The 17,533-nt window shown below is 38.2% G+C and overlaps 1 protein-coding gene and 1 pseudogene across 14 annotated transcripts in view; both read left to right on the top strand.

The window, feature by feature from the left end:
• MPDZ (multiple PDZ domain crumbs cell polarity complex component) overlaps positions 1-17,533 on the top strand; it is a 154,150-nt gene that overhangs the window by 84,825 nt on the left and 51,792 nt on the right. For all 13 annotated transcript variants that reach the window (XM_082696736.1, XM_082696734.1, XM_082696741.1 and 10 more), the window contains 4 exons: positions 1,271-1,555; positions 1,827-1,950; positions 10,131-10,329; positions 16,384-16,488. In XM_082696736.1, the coding sequence (XP_082552862.1) occupies positions 1,271-1,555; positions 1,827-1,950; positions 10,131-10,329; positions 16,384-16,488 (713 nt within the window). The remainder of the gene's footprint in view (positions 1-1,270; positions 1,556-1,826; positions 1,951-10,130; positions 10,330-16,383; positions 16,489-17,533) is intronic.
• LOC309847211 (large ribosomal subunit protein uL6 pseudogene) lies at positions 5,188-6,769 on the top strand (annotated as a pseudogene). The gene is made up of 2 exons: positions 5,188-5,200; positions 6,142-6,769. The product of its transcript is annotated as a large ribosomal subunit protein uL6 pseudogene (transcript).

Genomic DNA, 17,533 nt, shown 5'->3' with positions numbered 1-17,533 from the left:
CTAGTGGAGGAATGAGAGTCTGAACATGCCCTCTGGAGTCTGCACTCCGGGGCCTTTCATACTTAGGGGTGGCTTTGTGGTCATAAGAAGATTGAGGTTGACGTTTATTTACTGACATGGAAATCTCTCATGTCTAGATACAAAGTTGCTTCAAGAAAGAAAATAAAACATTCTACTTAATTAATGGTTTAGGTTAGTTTTAAAATGTGTAACTGCTTGTATGTGTGAGTGTACTTGTGTACTTAAACATGTTTAGTAAGCAAATGAGTAAAAAGTTCTGACCAATATTTAGCTGGTTCCAGCTCTTTCTACTGGGGGAAAAAATGGAAGTAGAAGCCATAGGGAGAGCTTTCATATTATACTCCATATACACACACACACACATATGTATACCTGCATGGCCCGAATCTTTCCTGATGATAATGTATTCATATGCTACTTTTATATTTTAAAAATATTAGTAAGAGAATTAAAGGGAAAACTGTTATGTTTATTCAGTAGCAGTTCATGGAGCAGCTGCTTGCCCAAAGCACATAAGTGATAGAATATATCTGTTGTAAATAGATGCATATGTATACATTGAACTAGAATTTTAGGGCTTCAGGGAATTTTAGAAACTAAATATAAAGTCAGGAGAGGTTCTGTTGTAATGAATAGGTTGTTAATAACGGAGCCTAGAATAGAGCCTATATCTTACTCTACTCCTTCTTGGTATTCACTTTTTTTATCTTGCAGAATGTCTATGAAAATTTTCCCTATAATAATTTGAGTTGCATAGCTTTCTGTTTTCTATAAATATCTAGAAATGCCTATCAAAATAATTTTTCCTTAGAGATTCTTGTAAATCAGAATCAATATTTTCTTTAGGTTCTTGATCTTACATAGGAATTTCATACTGATTGAAAGTGAACTACTCTTTAAGATTTGAAAATACAAGTCACTTGCTTTCCTTTGTGAATTAAACTATAATTTTGTTTGTGAATAGAGCACAATATTGCACCTAAATGATATCATGTATGCTATATAGTGCAGGTATAACTCAGTTGAACATGGCATACATGATCTACAGAAAATGTATTCAAAAGCATTTATAAAAACAAAGATAATGCAAATATCAGCTAAGAGAAGAATTTGTATGTTTGCTAATGCTTCTTGAGTAATGAATAATTATGTTTTTTTTCTCCACTAGTTACTTATTAAGAAATGGTCTTGCAAAATACATTGATGTAACTCTGGCTGTGACTTTTATTTTTTGTTCTTTAATCATCAGGATATTACTGAAAGTTCTTCAGATCCAGTATTTGATCTGCACATGTCCTTGGAGGAACTGTACACCCAGAATCTCTTGCAAAGACAGGATGAGAGTCTGTCTTCAGCAGACTTGAGCATGGGTCCTGCCTCTGGCTTTACTGCAAATGATTATACACCTGCAAATGCTACTGAACAGCAATACAAATGTGAAAACACAAGAACGTGGGCTGACTCTCACCCACCAAATGAAATGATATCAAGTGCAGAACGTCCTTCTCCTGTGCTACCTGATTCAGCGGGAAAGGTAACATTTTAAATACGTGTATTGTATGTTATGGTGAGGTTAGAAACAGTGGCACTGTGGAGTATTCTGGCTGATCTCTGCCCTTAGAGCAAATGCTCTCTTGACGTTAAGATTTTCAGAATCCAACCTATGAACTTACTTTGGTTATAGCTTCCTGCTGAAGAAGGAACAGCCAATTAGAGAACAGGGGTGATGTCGAAATCATATTCCAAAGTCTTGTTTTCCTTTCCATGTGACTTATTTATTTACTTCCTTACTTATTTTCTGTCAGGGCTCCGAGTTCTTAATTCAACAGAGCTCCCTGACCTCGACTGCAGAGTGTGTCATGCTGCAAAACCTGTCTGAAGAATCGTTTGAGAGGACTATTACTATAGCAAAAGGCAATTCTAGCCTAGGTAGGTTCCTTCCTTTCCACATGTATCTTCCTTCTCAACCCCTTTGCCAGAGATGAAATACTGAACACGGTTTCAGCATTTTGGGCTGTAGGCAATAAAATAGATGTTATAAGTGTTCCTGTGGGTTTTCTGGTTCTCATTTTATGTACTCTTTATTTTTCCTGAAATGGTTAACAGGTTTGTTTACTTCTGACTAGCTTAAATCCTCACTCTCTTAATTATTTAAAAGTATTCATGAGCCTCATTCACAGTCAAGTAAAAGATATATGAATTGTTTGTGTATGAAACAGCAAATCAGAAAAGGAATTCTTAGGAAACGAAAAGTCAGCAATTTGGAATTCTGAATTCTTTGAAAAAGTAAATTATTAGTTTCTTTGAATGTTACCAGTTATGCATAAGTCAGTTTGTATTTAATTTCTTTCATTCACTGAAATAAAGACGAAAAAGAAGCCAGGTGTGCCACCACCAAACTATAAATGCAAGTTATGCAATATTTCTTCCCAGGTGGTGGGATTTTTGTGTCCTCTTTTACCCATAAAGGGGTTGAGGCTGGTTAATAATCACAAAACCTAGTGAATTGGGGAAAGAAGATTTCCTTTAGAAATAAAATCCTAATTACAATAGCTAAAAACTATATGGAGGCAGAGCACATTTGTTCTTCGGCGCTCATGTGGTGCTGGTTAATAGAATCATAAACTAGTTTCTCTGAATGTCCAGCTGCAGCCCGAGACACTGTTTAGCTCTACATCAGAGATCTTGTTCCGTTTGTCATGTAACCAAGCAATGCCCTTTGCATTGATATCCTCTGGCAGAGTCTTGTTTCCTTGTTAAATTTGAGACTTGGCAGTGAAGTCTAACAGCGTTTATGTGGTGGTGAGTAGAATTCCAGTCTCTGTCTCCTAAATTTTGTTCCATTTGGTGGCAGCTGGGTACTACCAAGAGCAGCTAAGTGCAGAATTATACCAAAGAATTTCATTTAGCTTGACTATTTCTTATATATTACATTTAATAAAATAATATAAAACTTAAGCTATAGAACTTTCTAAATTTGTTAATTATGAGACATAGTATGGATATCTGAATGTGTCAGAAATATTTCATCTGTTAGTGAAGTGTTTATGAAAGCCTGTTACTTTGAATACTAATTCTATAGGATGTTAATAGAAGTTATAAATGGGCTACAAGTTTAGAAGTTGGGAACGTTACACTTAAGGAGACAGGTTTTTGTTTGCATTGCTTCTCAGTATCTTTGGTATTCAAATATGCATTGTTGATCTCTAAGAAGTTATAGAATCCAGCATTTCTTACATTTAATTGACCATGGAATCCTCCCCCGCCCTTTTTTTTAACCTTCTTATAAATAAGGCAGAGATTTTGCAAAGCCCATGTGAAAATCCCTATTCTCGTGTAATTATTTAATTCAACTATTGAACATTTATTGTTTTCTATATTCGAGTCACTGTGCATAAACACCACAATTTAACCACTTTCCTCAAGGAAAATGAGTTTAAGAGAGTAAGCAAATTGACATATCAAATCCTAAATGTGTTCATATGAAGAACATAGAAAGCTTAAAGGAGAGAATAGCTGATCCCTGCTCTGAGTATGGAGGAGTTTAGAAAGACTTTAGGGAAAATTTATCACATAATTTATCACATAGTTGGGAAGCTGCTAGAGCTGAGGCAGAGACCTATGAAGCATTACTGAACTTTGTGTGGCATAGATGAAGTGGGGCGTGACAGTGGGCAGAGTGAGACTTGATGCTAATGGAGTGATAGGTGGGATACACTTTCCAGGGGTCCTGTGCAGGACACAGGCCTGTCCTAAAATCCTCCTGCCTGCCAGAGGTTCCTATGGGCAGTGGTTGCTGAGAGCAGAAGAGTGACAGGGTCAGATTTGGTTTGGAGACCATTCTGGCATAGGTTGGTAAAGTATTTTGGAAGCAGTTGGGAGACTCATGTAAGAGTCATGGTTTGAGCATACCTGGTTTTATAAACCGAGCCTTTGGATTGTGTGCCTATTTTTAGTTGGCTGAGAGAATGTTGAATTTTGTCTACTATTTTTGTATGTTGAGATAGCTGAATGGGTTTTTGTTTGTTCTATTAGTATGTCAGGCTACATACCTTTTTTTAGCATAGTCCAAGATACATAAAATTGACCATTTAAAATATTTTGGGCTCAATGTAGGAAAGGAATCCATCAAAATCCTTGAGGAGAACATAGGCAGCAACCTCTTTGACCTCAGCCACAGCAACTTCTTCCTAGGAACATCACCAAAGGCAAGAGAAGCAAGGGCAAAAATGAACTATTGGGACTTCATCAAGATCAAAAGCTTTTGCACAGCAAAGGAAACAGTTAACAAAACCAAAAGACAGTGGACTGAATGGGAGAAGATATTTGCAAACGACATATCAGATAAAGGACTAGTTCCAAAATCTGTAAAGAACTTATCAGACTCAACACCCAAAGAACAAATTATCCAACCAAGAAATGGGTTGAGGACATGAACAGATATTTCTGCAAAGAAGACATCCAGATGGCCAACAGACACATGAAAAAGTGCTCCATATCACTCGGCATCAGGGAAATACAAATCAAAACCACAATGAGATATCACCTCACACCAGTCAGAATGGCTAAAAATTAACAAGTCAGGAAATGACAGATGCTGGCGAGGATGTGGAGAAAGGGGAACCCTCCTACACTGTTGGTGGGAATGCAAACTGGTGCAACTACTCTGGAAAACAGCATGGAGGTTCCTCAAAAAGTTGAAAATAGAGCTACCCTACGACCCAGCAATTGCGCTACTGGGTTTACCCTAAAGATACAAATGTAGTGATCCAAAGGGGCGCGGGCACCCAAATGTTTATAGCAGCAGTGTCCACAATAGCCAATCTATGGAAAGAACCTAGATGTCCATCAACAGATGAATGGATAAAGAAGATGTGGTATATATATACAATGGAATACTATGCAGCCGTCAAAAGAAATGAAATCTTACCATTTGCGATGACATGGATGGAACTAGAGGGTATCATGCTTAGTGAAATAAGTCAATCATAGAAAGACAACTATCATATGATCTCCCTGATATAAGGGTGTCGAGAAACAACATGGGGGGGCTTGGGGAGTAGGAAAAGAATAAATGAAACAAGATGGGATTGGGAGGGAGACTCTTAATCCCGCAAAACAAACAGGGTTGCCGGGTGGAGGGGATTAGGGAGAGAGTGGTGGGTTATGGGCATTGGGGGTATGTGCTATGGTGAGTGCTGTGAAGTGAGTAAACCTGGCAATTCACAGACCCATACCCCTGGGGCTAATAATACATTATATGTTAATAATTTTTTTAAAAAGTTAAAAAATAAATAAAACATTTTGGGTATACATTTCTGTGACACTCTATTCACATTGTTGTCACCTGTCACCACAAACCATTTCTAGTACTTTTTCATCTTCTCCTACCAAAACTCTGTACTCATTAAATAATAAATATTCCCCCTGTCCCTTAGTTCCTGGCAACCATTCTATTCTCTGTCTCTATAAGTCTTGACTATCCTAAGTTCTTCATGTAAGGGGATCTGTAGAGTATTTGTCCCATTTACTCGCTTAGTCACTTAGCAGAATGTCTTCAAAGTGCATCCATCCATAGCATTTGTAAGATTTCCTTTCCTTTGTAAAAACATTATTTTCAGAATTTCCTTCCTTTTTAAGGCCGGGTATTTCTTTAGTTTATTCCTTCATTTGTTTTTGGACACTTGGGTTGCTTCTACCTTAACTTCTAAGTTTTGACATAAAAAAGAATACTAAGATGATTCAGTTCTTGGAGAAAAAAAAAAGTAGTGAAAGGTGAAGTGACCTTGCTTTCTATTATATCAGGAAATTCATCTAAACTCAATTTTATTTTATTCATTTTTAAAAATTATGTATTTATTTAAAGAGAGAAAGAACAGGGGTAGAGATGGAGGGAGGGGGAGAGAGAGAATCTTAAAGCAAGCTCCATGTGCAGTGCAGAACCCAGCATGGGGCTCGATTTCATGACTCAGATTATGAACCGATCTGAAATCAAGAGACAAATGCTTAACCCACTGAGCCACCCAGGTGTCTCTGATTTTAAAATTAAAGCCTAAGAGCTCTTTGTCGCATCTACTGTAAGAATGAAGACCCATTGTCAGAACCCAGGCTGTTGACCAGAAGATGTTGGCCTCACTCTAAAGGGATGCACTGCTACTGTGAAGGGCCCCAGAGGAGACCTGCGAAGGGACATCAGTCACATCTATGTAGAGCTCAGTCTCCTTGGGAAGAAAAAGTAGAGACTCCGAGTTGACAAATGGTGGGGAACTAGAACAGAACTGGCTGTGGTTTTCACTCTCTGTTGTCATGTACAGAACATGATCAAGGGTGTTACACTGGTCTTCCAGTACAAGATCAAGGTCTGTGAATGCTCATTTCCCCAACAACATTTAGATTCAGGACAAGGGTTCTCTTGTTGGAATCCAAAATGTCTTGGGTGAAAAATATATCTACAGGGTTCATGTGAGGCCAGGGTTGCTTGTTCAGTTATCTCAAGCCCAGAAACACAATTTAATTCTTGGTGGAAATGATACTGAACTTGTATCAAACTCAGCTGCTCTGCTTCAGCATGTCCCACCAGTTAGAAGCAAGGATATCAGAAAATTTGGGGGTGGTATCTATTTTTTTAAAAAAAGAAAGAGTTCAGCAGGCTGATGAATAAGATCTAAGTCATCCAACTACAAGAAACAGCAAGACGCAAGATGCACATAGGGAAAGCAAAGGAAGAATAAGATAAAAACAGAAAGGGGCAAACCATAAGAGACTCTTAACTGTAGAGAACGAAGTGAGAGTTGCCGGAGGGGCAGTAGCTGTGAGGATGGGCTGAAGTGGGTGATGGGTGTTAAGGAGAGCACTTGTGATGAGCACTGGGTGTTGTATGTAAGCAATGAATCATTAAATCCTCCTCCTAAAACCAGTCCGACCCTATGTGTTAACTAGCTGAATTGAAATAAAAACTTTGGGGAAAAGATGAAAATCTTCCAGAAAACAGTTCTTAGGAACATTAAAATCAACCAATATGCTTCCAAAAAAATAATAAAAAATAAATGTCCATTACAGTGGAATCTTATTCACCCACAAGAAAGAAGGAACTCCTGCCATTTGTGACTACATGGATGAACCTAAGTGAGATAAACCAGAGAAAGATAAATACCGTGTGATCTCATCTGTGGAAACTTTTTTAAAAAGTCAAATTCACAGAAACAGAGTAGAATAGTGTTTTCCAGGGGCTGAGGGGTGGGGAAAATGGGAAGACGCTGGTCAAAGGATACAAGCCTTCAGTTCTAAGATGAGTCAATTCTGGGGATCTCATGTCCAGCACTCTGACCACTGTTAGCACCATATTGTGTATTTAAAATTTGCTAAAAGAATCAGTCTTAAGTGTTGTCAGACCCATGGAAAATGTAACTGTGTGAGATGATGGATGTGTCAAGTAACTGAACTGTGGTGGTGACCATTTCACTAGGTATACATCTATGAAGTCTTTGCATTATATGCTTGAAATATGTACAGTTTCCTTGTCAGTTATACCTTGATCAAGCTGTTAGGAAAAAAGAATTACCATGGCTAGGGAAATTGAGGTACAGCCAAGGACTAGTAAATTTCCCATGATGATATAAAACAGGAGTCAGCAGACTTTTTCTGTAAAGGACCAGACAGTAAATACATTCGATTTTATAGATCGTACAACCTCTCTTGTGCCTGCTCAGCTTTGCTGGTGTGGCATGAACGCAGCCATAGAGGATCCGCAGTGAACAGCCACAGTTAGTTTCCAATAGAACTTCATTTGTGGATGCTAAAAAAAAAAAAAAAAAGAAAAAAGAAAAGAAAAATCATTAGTATAAGTTTTAACAGAATATTTTAAATACATTTGACGATGGTTTGTTTCTATGAGAGAACTATAACTAAAGCTTGGATGTCCCATTTTCAGGCATGAAATACCAAGTTGGAAACATATTATAATCTGGGTTGTTCCTAAAAAGATATTTGAAATACAGGGACACTTACGTGGCTCAGTCTGTTAAGCATCTGCCTTTGGCTCAGGTCATGATCTCTGTGTCCTGGGATTGAGCTCCCTGATGGCTGGGGGAGCCTGTTTCTCCTTCTTTCTCTGTTCCTCCCCCTGCGTATGCTCTCTCTCTCACTCATTTTCCCTGTCAAATAAATAAAATCTTTTTTAAAAATTAAGAAAAAGATACTTGAAATATCGTGTCTAATTTGATATTATTAAAATTAATCTTTAAAAGATTTACTTTACTTTTATACACAAAATACAAACCTAAAAAGGAATCTGCGATTTCTCTTAAAGCAAGTTTTTATAAACCACCCTTACAGCCTTATAGCTTTCCTTACATTAATTATGTAATCTTGTTTGGAAGATTGGGAACTTGGAACTTTGGAAGATTGGAAGATTTGGAACTTTGGCATTTGGTTTTAAGTGAATTTACTTACATTAATTTAAAAAAATCTTTTAAATATTTTATTTATTTATTTGACAGAGGGAGAGAGTACACATCTCCTTGCTGAGCCAGGATCCAGACATGGGACTTGATCCCAGCACCCTGGAATCATGACCTGTGGCTGAAGGCAGACGCTTAACCAACTGAGCCCCTACTTAAAATAATTTTATGCACAGTTTTAAATATAATTTCAATTTTGTATTTTTATATTTTTGAAGAAAATATGAGGGTGGGGTGAGAAGGAAACATAAATTCAGAGGGGATTTATTGAGAAACCCTTTCTGAGGAAGTGATATTGAAGAGTGAGAAGGAATTAGCTGTGTGAGAGCTACAGAACAGTGTTGGGGAGAGACTCCTCTGTGAAGTGGGGAGAAACTGGGTGTGTTTCTGAAAGCAGTCCATGTGGCTGGAGGACGGGGAGCCAAGGGCTTGGTGCTTATGAGGGGCACATGTTGGGAGGGCTAGGCCATCAGTGCCCGACAGACTGTGCCAATTAGGTGTGCTGTATATTAGCACCGCAGGACACTGGTAAAGGATTGTTAGCGAGGCGGTGATGTGGCCTGTCTCTTTTGAATGGTCGCTGTGTCTGCTCTGAGAAGAATGCATTGGTGGTTGTCAGGAGACCAATTAGGAAGACCAATTAGGAAGCTGTTTCAAAAAGTGAGGCAAGAAATGCCAGCTTGGTGTAGGGTTAGTGTGGAAACAGAGAAAGGTGAATGTGTTCAAGATAAATTTTGGAGCTGGAAGTGACAGGACGTGGTGATGGATTAGAGATATGAGGAGAGCGAGGGAGCTGGGACTCGAGAACAACTCCAGCGTTTCTGTTGTGAGAAATGGAGAGTAGCTAACGATGCTGCTGCCAAAGAGGGGAAGGAACCTGGTGAGATACGGGAAGCGGAAACTTGGAAATTCAATTTTATATATACTAAGGCTGCGTTTCCTATTAGCCATCTAAGGAACATGTCAGGAGGGCAATGAAATCCCGAGATCTGGAGCTCCTAGAACTTCAGATTCAGAGATGAAATGGGGAGAGATTAGAATTAAGTGCACATCCCTTTGGTTACACAGACCACTATACATCAGGCACTGAGGGTAAGACTTGAGTGCAAGCTTCTTGCTTTTTCCATCTCATGAAATCAGCATAGAACTTGGCACATAGTCAATATATGGTAAACACATAGTAAATGGATAAATGATCTAGAAATAAGGTAAAAGCCTAGAGTTTCTTAGTTTATACAACTCATTTTCCATTTGTATTCTTTCTCTTTGTTTTCTTATATGTATAAGAGATGAACTGCTATAAAATTGATTTGTTATTGTCAAAATATCTGCCTTAGGAGAGTTTTCTGTTTAAGGGTCAACACATCAAATAGCCTGAATTCTATTCACTCCACAGTGTAGATCGATTTCATTTCTAGTGCAGTCAATGTAGAATGTCTTTTTCCTGGATACAAGTTGAGAAACATTAAAAAATGTACTTAAAACTTATTTTATGTTGGAAACTTTTTTTCTTTCCTTTTGATTGTTTTTCTATTGGATAAAAAGTTACTCCTTTTATCTATGGATCCATAGGGATTATTAAATTCAAGTTAACATGAATTTTTGAGGGTCACAAACTTGATACATATCTGTGCTTCTCCTTTACCATAGGGATGACAGTAAGTGCTAATAAAGATGGCTTGGGGATGATTGTTCGAAGCATTATTCATGGAGGTTCCATTAGTCGAGATGGCCGGATTGCTGTTGGGGATTGCATCTTATCTATTAATGAAGAATCTACTATCAGTTTAACTAATGCCCAGGCACGAGCGATGTTGAGAAGACACTCTCTCATTGGGCCTGACATAAAGTAAGTATTATGTTCACTCCAGTTTGGCTTGGGAAATTCAAAAATTTCAATTCATGAATCAGAATTTTTTCAGTAGGTACTTCTGTTTCATATACAAAAATTATCACATATTTATTAAATATAAATCACTCAGGAACTTGACTATTCCTGAATAGTTCTTGATTGTAGACATAGTTTCTTTAAGACTATACAGTGTTGAAATATTTGAAAATGATTTGCCTCCTGTGTTTAATTTTGCTCCATTGCTTTTGCAAAATCCTGAGACATCTCTCACAGAGCAGGAGGGTCCACTCAGGATCGTTCAAAGAAGTTTGGGTTGGCCTTAATGTAAGGTACTGGTACTACCCAACTGACCTGTGTGAATCCTAGGACTAAGCTGGTTCTTTAATGGCCAGGCATGGAAAAGACCATATAGAACAGCGTCAGTTTGACCCATCATTTACCATTTGGTTAACTACATCATGCTCCAGGAGAATTCACCAGTATATTGGTATAGTCCGATTGTAGGTCATGTAGGATATTTTGTCAGTAAGTGCTTAAACCATCCCACAATCCCATAATGTGCTGAAAGCATGTTATAGATATGACTTGGTTTTTAGAGTTACTAAACATTTCTTGAGCCAACATAAAAATCAGCTCATGACTCTGTCACACTTCATCAATGTAATAGCTTGGCTTTTTTTTCTCTAGCATTGATGATTGAATATTTTTATTTAATGTATAAGGGATAAAATAGTAAGATAAGAGCTCAGGGAAAGATTATTTACCTTAAGTTTATATAATGATTACCATAATGGGAAACTTTGTTGTATTAATGTTATTTTACTGACTTCATTCTATATTATTCTTTTGCAAAGTATGTATTACTAGAGCTTAGGTAAGAAAAAAATATATTACCAGTGTGTCTTTCATCTTCCATGATTAAAAGCAGAAAAATTTATACTGTTCAAAGTGGTTTCTACCATCTTATACAAAGTATTATTTGGGGGTGGAATTTCTCTAACAGACTTTCATAATTTTTCATGCTCTTTTGACTTTTATAAGGGAATAGATCATTTCATCTTGTTACAGTTCCTTAATTACTTTAATAATGTGAGTCCAAGTACATTAGAAATTTCAGTGCCTTTAAGAAAACAGAAATTTTAAGAACTTTATTTATCACTTATGGGCGAGTGTCCATTCCTCTAGTTTCAAAGATGAAGGCTATAGACCCACATGGGGACCCCTTATTACAAGGCTTTTAGCTTACATAGTGTAGATGTAGTATAAAACACACATGGCCTGGTAATCGAACATTTAATTGATTGTGTGATATGGATGTCTTGTGCTATGAGCACTGGTGCAGGTCCCTTGCCCACCTTCTGGCTCTCCGTGCACCAGAAGCAGTGCTTGGTTATCTAGCCGTTCCCCTCAGTTCTAATGTACTGCAACACTTAGAAAGCAGCCGAGGAATAAGACCATTGTGACATAAATTTGGCATAAATTAGGCATCTAGTCAACTCTAGGGAAGTTGTCAGGTGCTTTTTCAAGCTCCCAAAGTCCTTTTTCTCCTTTCCTTCTTTCTGTTGCTTTTGTCATTTGCCTTATTTGTTTCCCACGTTGTGAGTCAGCGCCAGGATGGACCCACTTGTGCTTACAGCAGCTTTTGCAGGACTTTGTAGGATGTCAGAGGTAACTTCATAAATTATGCTTTGGGATCCCAGGAGTCAAAATGTAATATCTTATTATTATTTTTTAAAACATTTTATTTATTTAGCAGAGAGAGAGAGAGACAGCCAGGGAGGGGACACAACAAGGGGAGTGCGGGAGGGAGAAGGACACTCCCCACTGAGTAGAGCTGGGAGCTTGATGTGTGGCTCCATCCCAGGACCCTGAGATCATGACCTGAGCTGAAGGCAGATGCTTAAATACTGAGCCACCCAGGCGCCCCCAAAATGTAATATATTAAACTAAAAAAGTGAATAAGTCCTGCAACTTTTCCTCCTTTAGAAATCAATTAGCCAATCAATCTCTTTCTCATATTCTCACCTGTGTGTGGACACACACACACACACACACACACACACACACACGTTCATAAAGAGAGTCACAAAACATTGATGTCTTCCCAAGTGTCCTCCTAAGGCTGAGATTCAGATGGTTATAGTTTGACTCATGGGGTAAATGGTAGAAATTCGAATCATATACTCCCTTTTCAGAAAAAGGGTGTTAAATGATTAAAAAAAAAGAATAGCCGTTTAGATGGACTGGAGCTGAGCAGCATTTTGCAGGAAATGTTTTGGCCCTGTCCCTTTCCTATCACTAGCTTTTATGAAGCAGAAGGTTTAGAATTACCTTAAGAGCCATGTGAATAATCCCTCCCAAAAGGAAAGCAAGTCCTTCCAGTTACTCTGAATGGAACCATAACACTGCCTCTGGCCAATTAAGCTTTGTAGTCTTTACCTGGATCTAGGCTCCATCCGTGTTTCTTCCCCTTTGTGTCTTGTTATGAAGGTGGAATGCCAGTGGAGGAGTGTATTGGGGGACCTTAAAAAAAGATTCTAAATAGTTCAGTTACATAACTGATTGGTTTTAGGAAAAGCATTGTTTATTGAAGACAAGGCACTGAATTTCTTTTCTGCCGTTTGCAATAGATAGCAAGGAACTTTATGTCTGTGTGCTCATGCGTGCCTGTGTAGATAATTTGAGTTTCAAGAGTTCAAGAACAGCCAGTTTAAGTTCCAGGTTTCATTATTTTGTATGGAAAACCAGATGTGAAGCCTCACCAGAATGCATTCTGTTTCACTTCTCACTCCACCTTGCCAGGAGCTCTTATATTTCTGCAATAATAGCCAGGGTTTTGTGCTTAGCAGCAGCTGCTTCTAACATCTGCCAGATAATTACTGAGCTGAATCAGAATTCACCTGCCTTAACCTAAAGTGTGGGATGAATTCCTGATCAAGGAATAAAAGATTGATTGCAGTTACATTTTTCTATGCTTGTTAATAATCACTGCTATAGACACCAGTAAAGAACAGATGCTTTTCTGGGGGAGGTGTAGATGGGGAGAGAGTGGAAAGGGGAAAAAAAACAACCAGGAGTACCCACTTTTAACTACATATGTATGCATCTCACATTTCGTTCAAGACATTGACATTTGTTAACACCATTGTAAAAAGATGCTGCGGCGTATGCTTCACATTCTAGATTTTCTGCAGCACCTGCTGATGATCGAGCCCCCTTTTATGTGTGAGTATTGGTGATTCAAAAGCTCATTATGGATGTGTGTTACAACTTGTCTGTGAAAACCATTTCATGCTTTTGTAACTTCCCATTGCAGGGATAGATCCAGATACGGACTCAGAGTATACATTTTGGCTTTCTTTTCTTCATTTACTTGAGAATGTAAATATCAACACAACTATGAGATTGTTACACGTTCACATTGCACTGATGATTGTAAACTCATTTGGAAATCGTATTTTCCAACTACAGAGCTTTCAAGCTCTTTTGTGGGGAGTGATCCCGCTTGCGATGCAGGCGCTATCTCTGGATCAGTAGCCGGATCACATTTCAGCATCACTGATGCTGCTCTTTCTCCTTCCTCTCCGTTTGTAACCAGAGGTTAGTTTACGTATAAGAATCTTTAACTCAGCTCTCAAAGAAGCTATTTCAGTGTGTTTATTCAGACCACATTTCATTTTTGGTGCCCTTCCTGGGATCTGGAGGTGTGCTGTCTGACCAGGCGTGTGTTACAAATGCTTTACGTGTGCTGTTGCATTGTGGGAATCTTATGGTGTCCTCACTGTGTGTATTGGGGTAAATATTTGCAAAAGCTGCTTTCTTTCCTCTTTCTCACTGCTGTCTAAAATATCAGAAAAATATTTGTAAAACTCCCTGTCCTCTACCCTTGGTAAAAGGAAAAACAGTTTGGAACAAATATAGAGGAAAATTCATTTTTGGCATTGTTTGGGATAGAAATATTTTTTCCATCTCAAAACATTTTAAAAACATAATACTTTGAACTGATTATTATTATCTTTGCTAGTGTGTTCTAGCTTTCCTTCTTTCACCTCTTCCTGACTTTATATGTTTTACCTTTATTGAATCTTCAGAAATAATACTTTTTTGAAAAAAAGATTTTATTTTTCATTTATGAGAGAGCACAAGCAGGGGAAGAGGCAGCAGGAGAGAGATAAGCAGACTCCTTGCTGAGCAGGGAACCTGACCCCAGAGATCCTGACCTGTGTCAGAGGCAGATGCTTGACCAACTGAGCCACCCAGGCACCCCAATACCACTTTTCTTGAATAGGTTTTTTAGTTTTAGGTTTATCTTTATTAGTCTTAGCATAAAATAGAATCAGTCTTCCTGACATAATGTGTTATACATTTTTTACTCATTATTTTGGAAAGGGATAAATTCAAATTTACTATTCAATATATTTTTAACACCATAGAGAAGGTGTTTTCATAGATGAATAAATTAAGTAGGGCCAGAATTAGAATGCAACTCTGTCTCCCAGTGTATTCCTAAATCCTCTGAGCTGTGCTTTCTGCTTTATTTTTTGGTCTTGGAGGTAAAAGTGTCATGAAGAGAGACTCCCCAAGGGTCCCCAGAGTCTACAGAGTGATCAGGTGTGACCAGGCTAGCTGATGCACTGGAAAAGCACTGCCTTCTATTTGTTTTATGCTCCTCAACTTACAGTAGCCTCCTGAAAAGTGACATCTTTCTTGTGGTTGAGATTGTGGAGATTTGGTAGTGGTGATTTACCCTCCCACTACCCTCTGATGAGCAAACAGAGCTGTGTCTTCTGACGCCAAATTTAAGTGACCTTACAGAGTGAATGCTTTTTATGGAATAACCAGTATGTCTGAAATTACATATCTTCCTCACGTAGTAAATTAATGCCAGTGGCATAATTTGGCCTTTATTATGACATAAAAGACAGTCCTTTTATCCATGCCCTCCCCTGCTCAGGTTTTATGTACTTATTGTCTCCATGGGTAAGTCATGGATAGCTGATTTGATAGTCTTCATGATTTTATATTGTGTAATTTTGATACATACAAACTTGATACATACTTTAGCACAGTGTGCTGAACCAAATTGCAATTCACTGTTCCTCTTACCTAACTATTAAGCTGAAGATCTAGGGAGGTATAGTGGTTATGTAGTCTTTTATAGGACAGCAGTAAACTTGAATTTTCGAGTACCAGTTTCTGAACTTTATAGCTGTAGTAAACATCTTGCTCAGTGCCTTTCACACTGCAGGCATTCAGCCAGTGCTTGCTTAATTACTAAGTAACCATTCAAGTGTAGACATCAGGCTTTTCTCTAAAACCAAAATAACTTATTACAGAGTTGCTACAAATTAGCAAGAGGGTCTTCCCATAAACTTATGCTAGTTTTAACTTCAGACCTTCGGGTTCATAACTTCATAGAGCTAGCATATAATTATTATATACTTGTTAATGGCCATAATTGATTTTGTATTTTGGAAGAACTTATATTTGTAAGAATTAACAGATCTTCTTTTTTTTAAGGTTTTATTTATTATTTGAGAAAGAGAGACAGAAAGAACACGAGTCGGGGTTGGGGCAGAGGGAGAGGGAAAAGCAGATTTCCCCCTGCTGAGCAGGGAGCCCCACGAGGGCCTGGATCCCAGGACCCTGGCAGATGCTTTACCAACTGAACCACTCATGTGCCCCAGGATTAATGGATCTTTCTAAAAAGACTGTTAGTCTTCCCATATAGAAATTGAAATAATGCTGCTTTTCTCCCCTATATGATTATTAGTAAACATATAGTTTACCAGCATTTTAAAGTTTAATTGTTTAAAATATAAAGTAAAAAATTTAAACTTTAATCTGTTATTTTTGCCTATAGGATGTTTTATCCTTTCTGAGTTTGGAGTTGCTGAGTAAGCTGATTAAATTATTTGTGTGAAAAAGTAGGGATTCAGGGACAAGATATTTTATTTCTGTGTTTTGGAATCTTTTTCTGTTAGACAAAACTTTGCTTTCCTCCTCCTCTTCCTCCTTCTTCTTTTTTTCATGAATTGTGTTCTGTTCTAGAATTACTTACGTGCCTGCAGAACGTTTGGAAGAGTTCAAAATAAGTTTGGGGCCACAATCTGGAGGAATAATGGCTCTGGATATTTTTTCTTCGTACTCTGGCAGGTAAGTGAAGCAGTAAGCTTGCTGCAGGGAGTGAAAGATGTCGCGAGCTCCCAGAAGAGTCTGAAGCCAGAGTCAGGGAGCACGAACAATGAAAAAGAATTGTTTCCTTTTCTTTTTTTCAAGATTTTAAAAAGAAGTTTTCACCCCAGCCTCCCTGTTGCTTAAGGAAAGTGTCATATAGTATTGAAAATATATGAAAACTCTAACCCAGAGATGAAAATCATCTTAAGCGGCACCACTCTGTATAGTACTCTTCACATACAGAGTTTGGGGAATTCACCTCAGATTTCAGAATTATTTCATTACTTTGCTGGAGCCTACAGTTTGTATGATACTGTATTGTGCCTTTTCTACTCTCATAGATGTTTTCAAACACATGCAGAAATTTGATTTATTTTTTTTTATTAATAGGCATACAGATTCAGAAACATTTTTAATGGTTAATTCTTACCCTTGGAGAGTGTTGAGCTGCATCTTTATATATGTGCATGTTAGGAGACAGTGTATGTCTTTTCAAAATGCTTTTGATACATAAAGTATTAAGAATAGTTAAGGCAGGAAAAGGGTTTTTTCCCCCTTAACAAAGGGAGGAACTAAATTTTGATGCTGCTGCTGACTGAGTCCAGCACAGGGAAAGAAATATTGTCGAATTGCTTTTCCATGGAGAAGGAAACACTTTACATTCTCAGCCCTGGGGCCGTTCTTTGAGTTGTATGCTCCACTGAGTACAGATTGCTCTTTAAGCAGGCTAGAGCAGAGATGGCTCTGCAAACATCCTGGAGCCTTCTCAGAAGAGTTACACTGTTTGTATAGGATGTGAGAACATCCCAGGACACCCGGTGTCCGTGACTCTACAGGTATCTTGATAGGGCACCTCTGTTTCCTCATGACTGCAGTAATACAGACAGGGGAGGGAAAGGTATGCTATGTGTTTAGTAAAGGGAAACAATGCCATAGGCCTTAGGGCCTCATGAATTTTGTGGGAGAAGGAATATTCACTTCACCCTCTATGGAGTTCAGCCATGTTCCTCTCTGGAGTTTCTGT

This window comes from Mustela nivalis, assembly GCF_964662115.1.
Source record: "Mustela nivalis genome assembly, chromosome: 13".
NCBI lineage: Eukaryota > Metazoa > Chordata > Mammalia > Carnivora > Mustelidae > Mustela > Mustela nivalis.
This window is presented reverse-complemented; position numbering and strand designations above follow the sequence as displayed.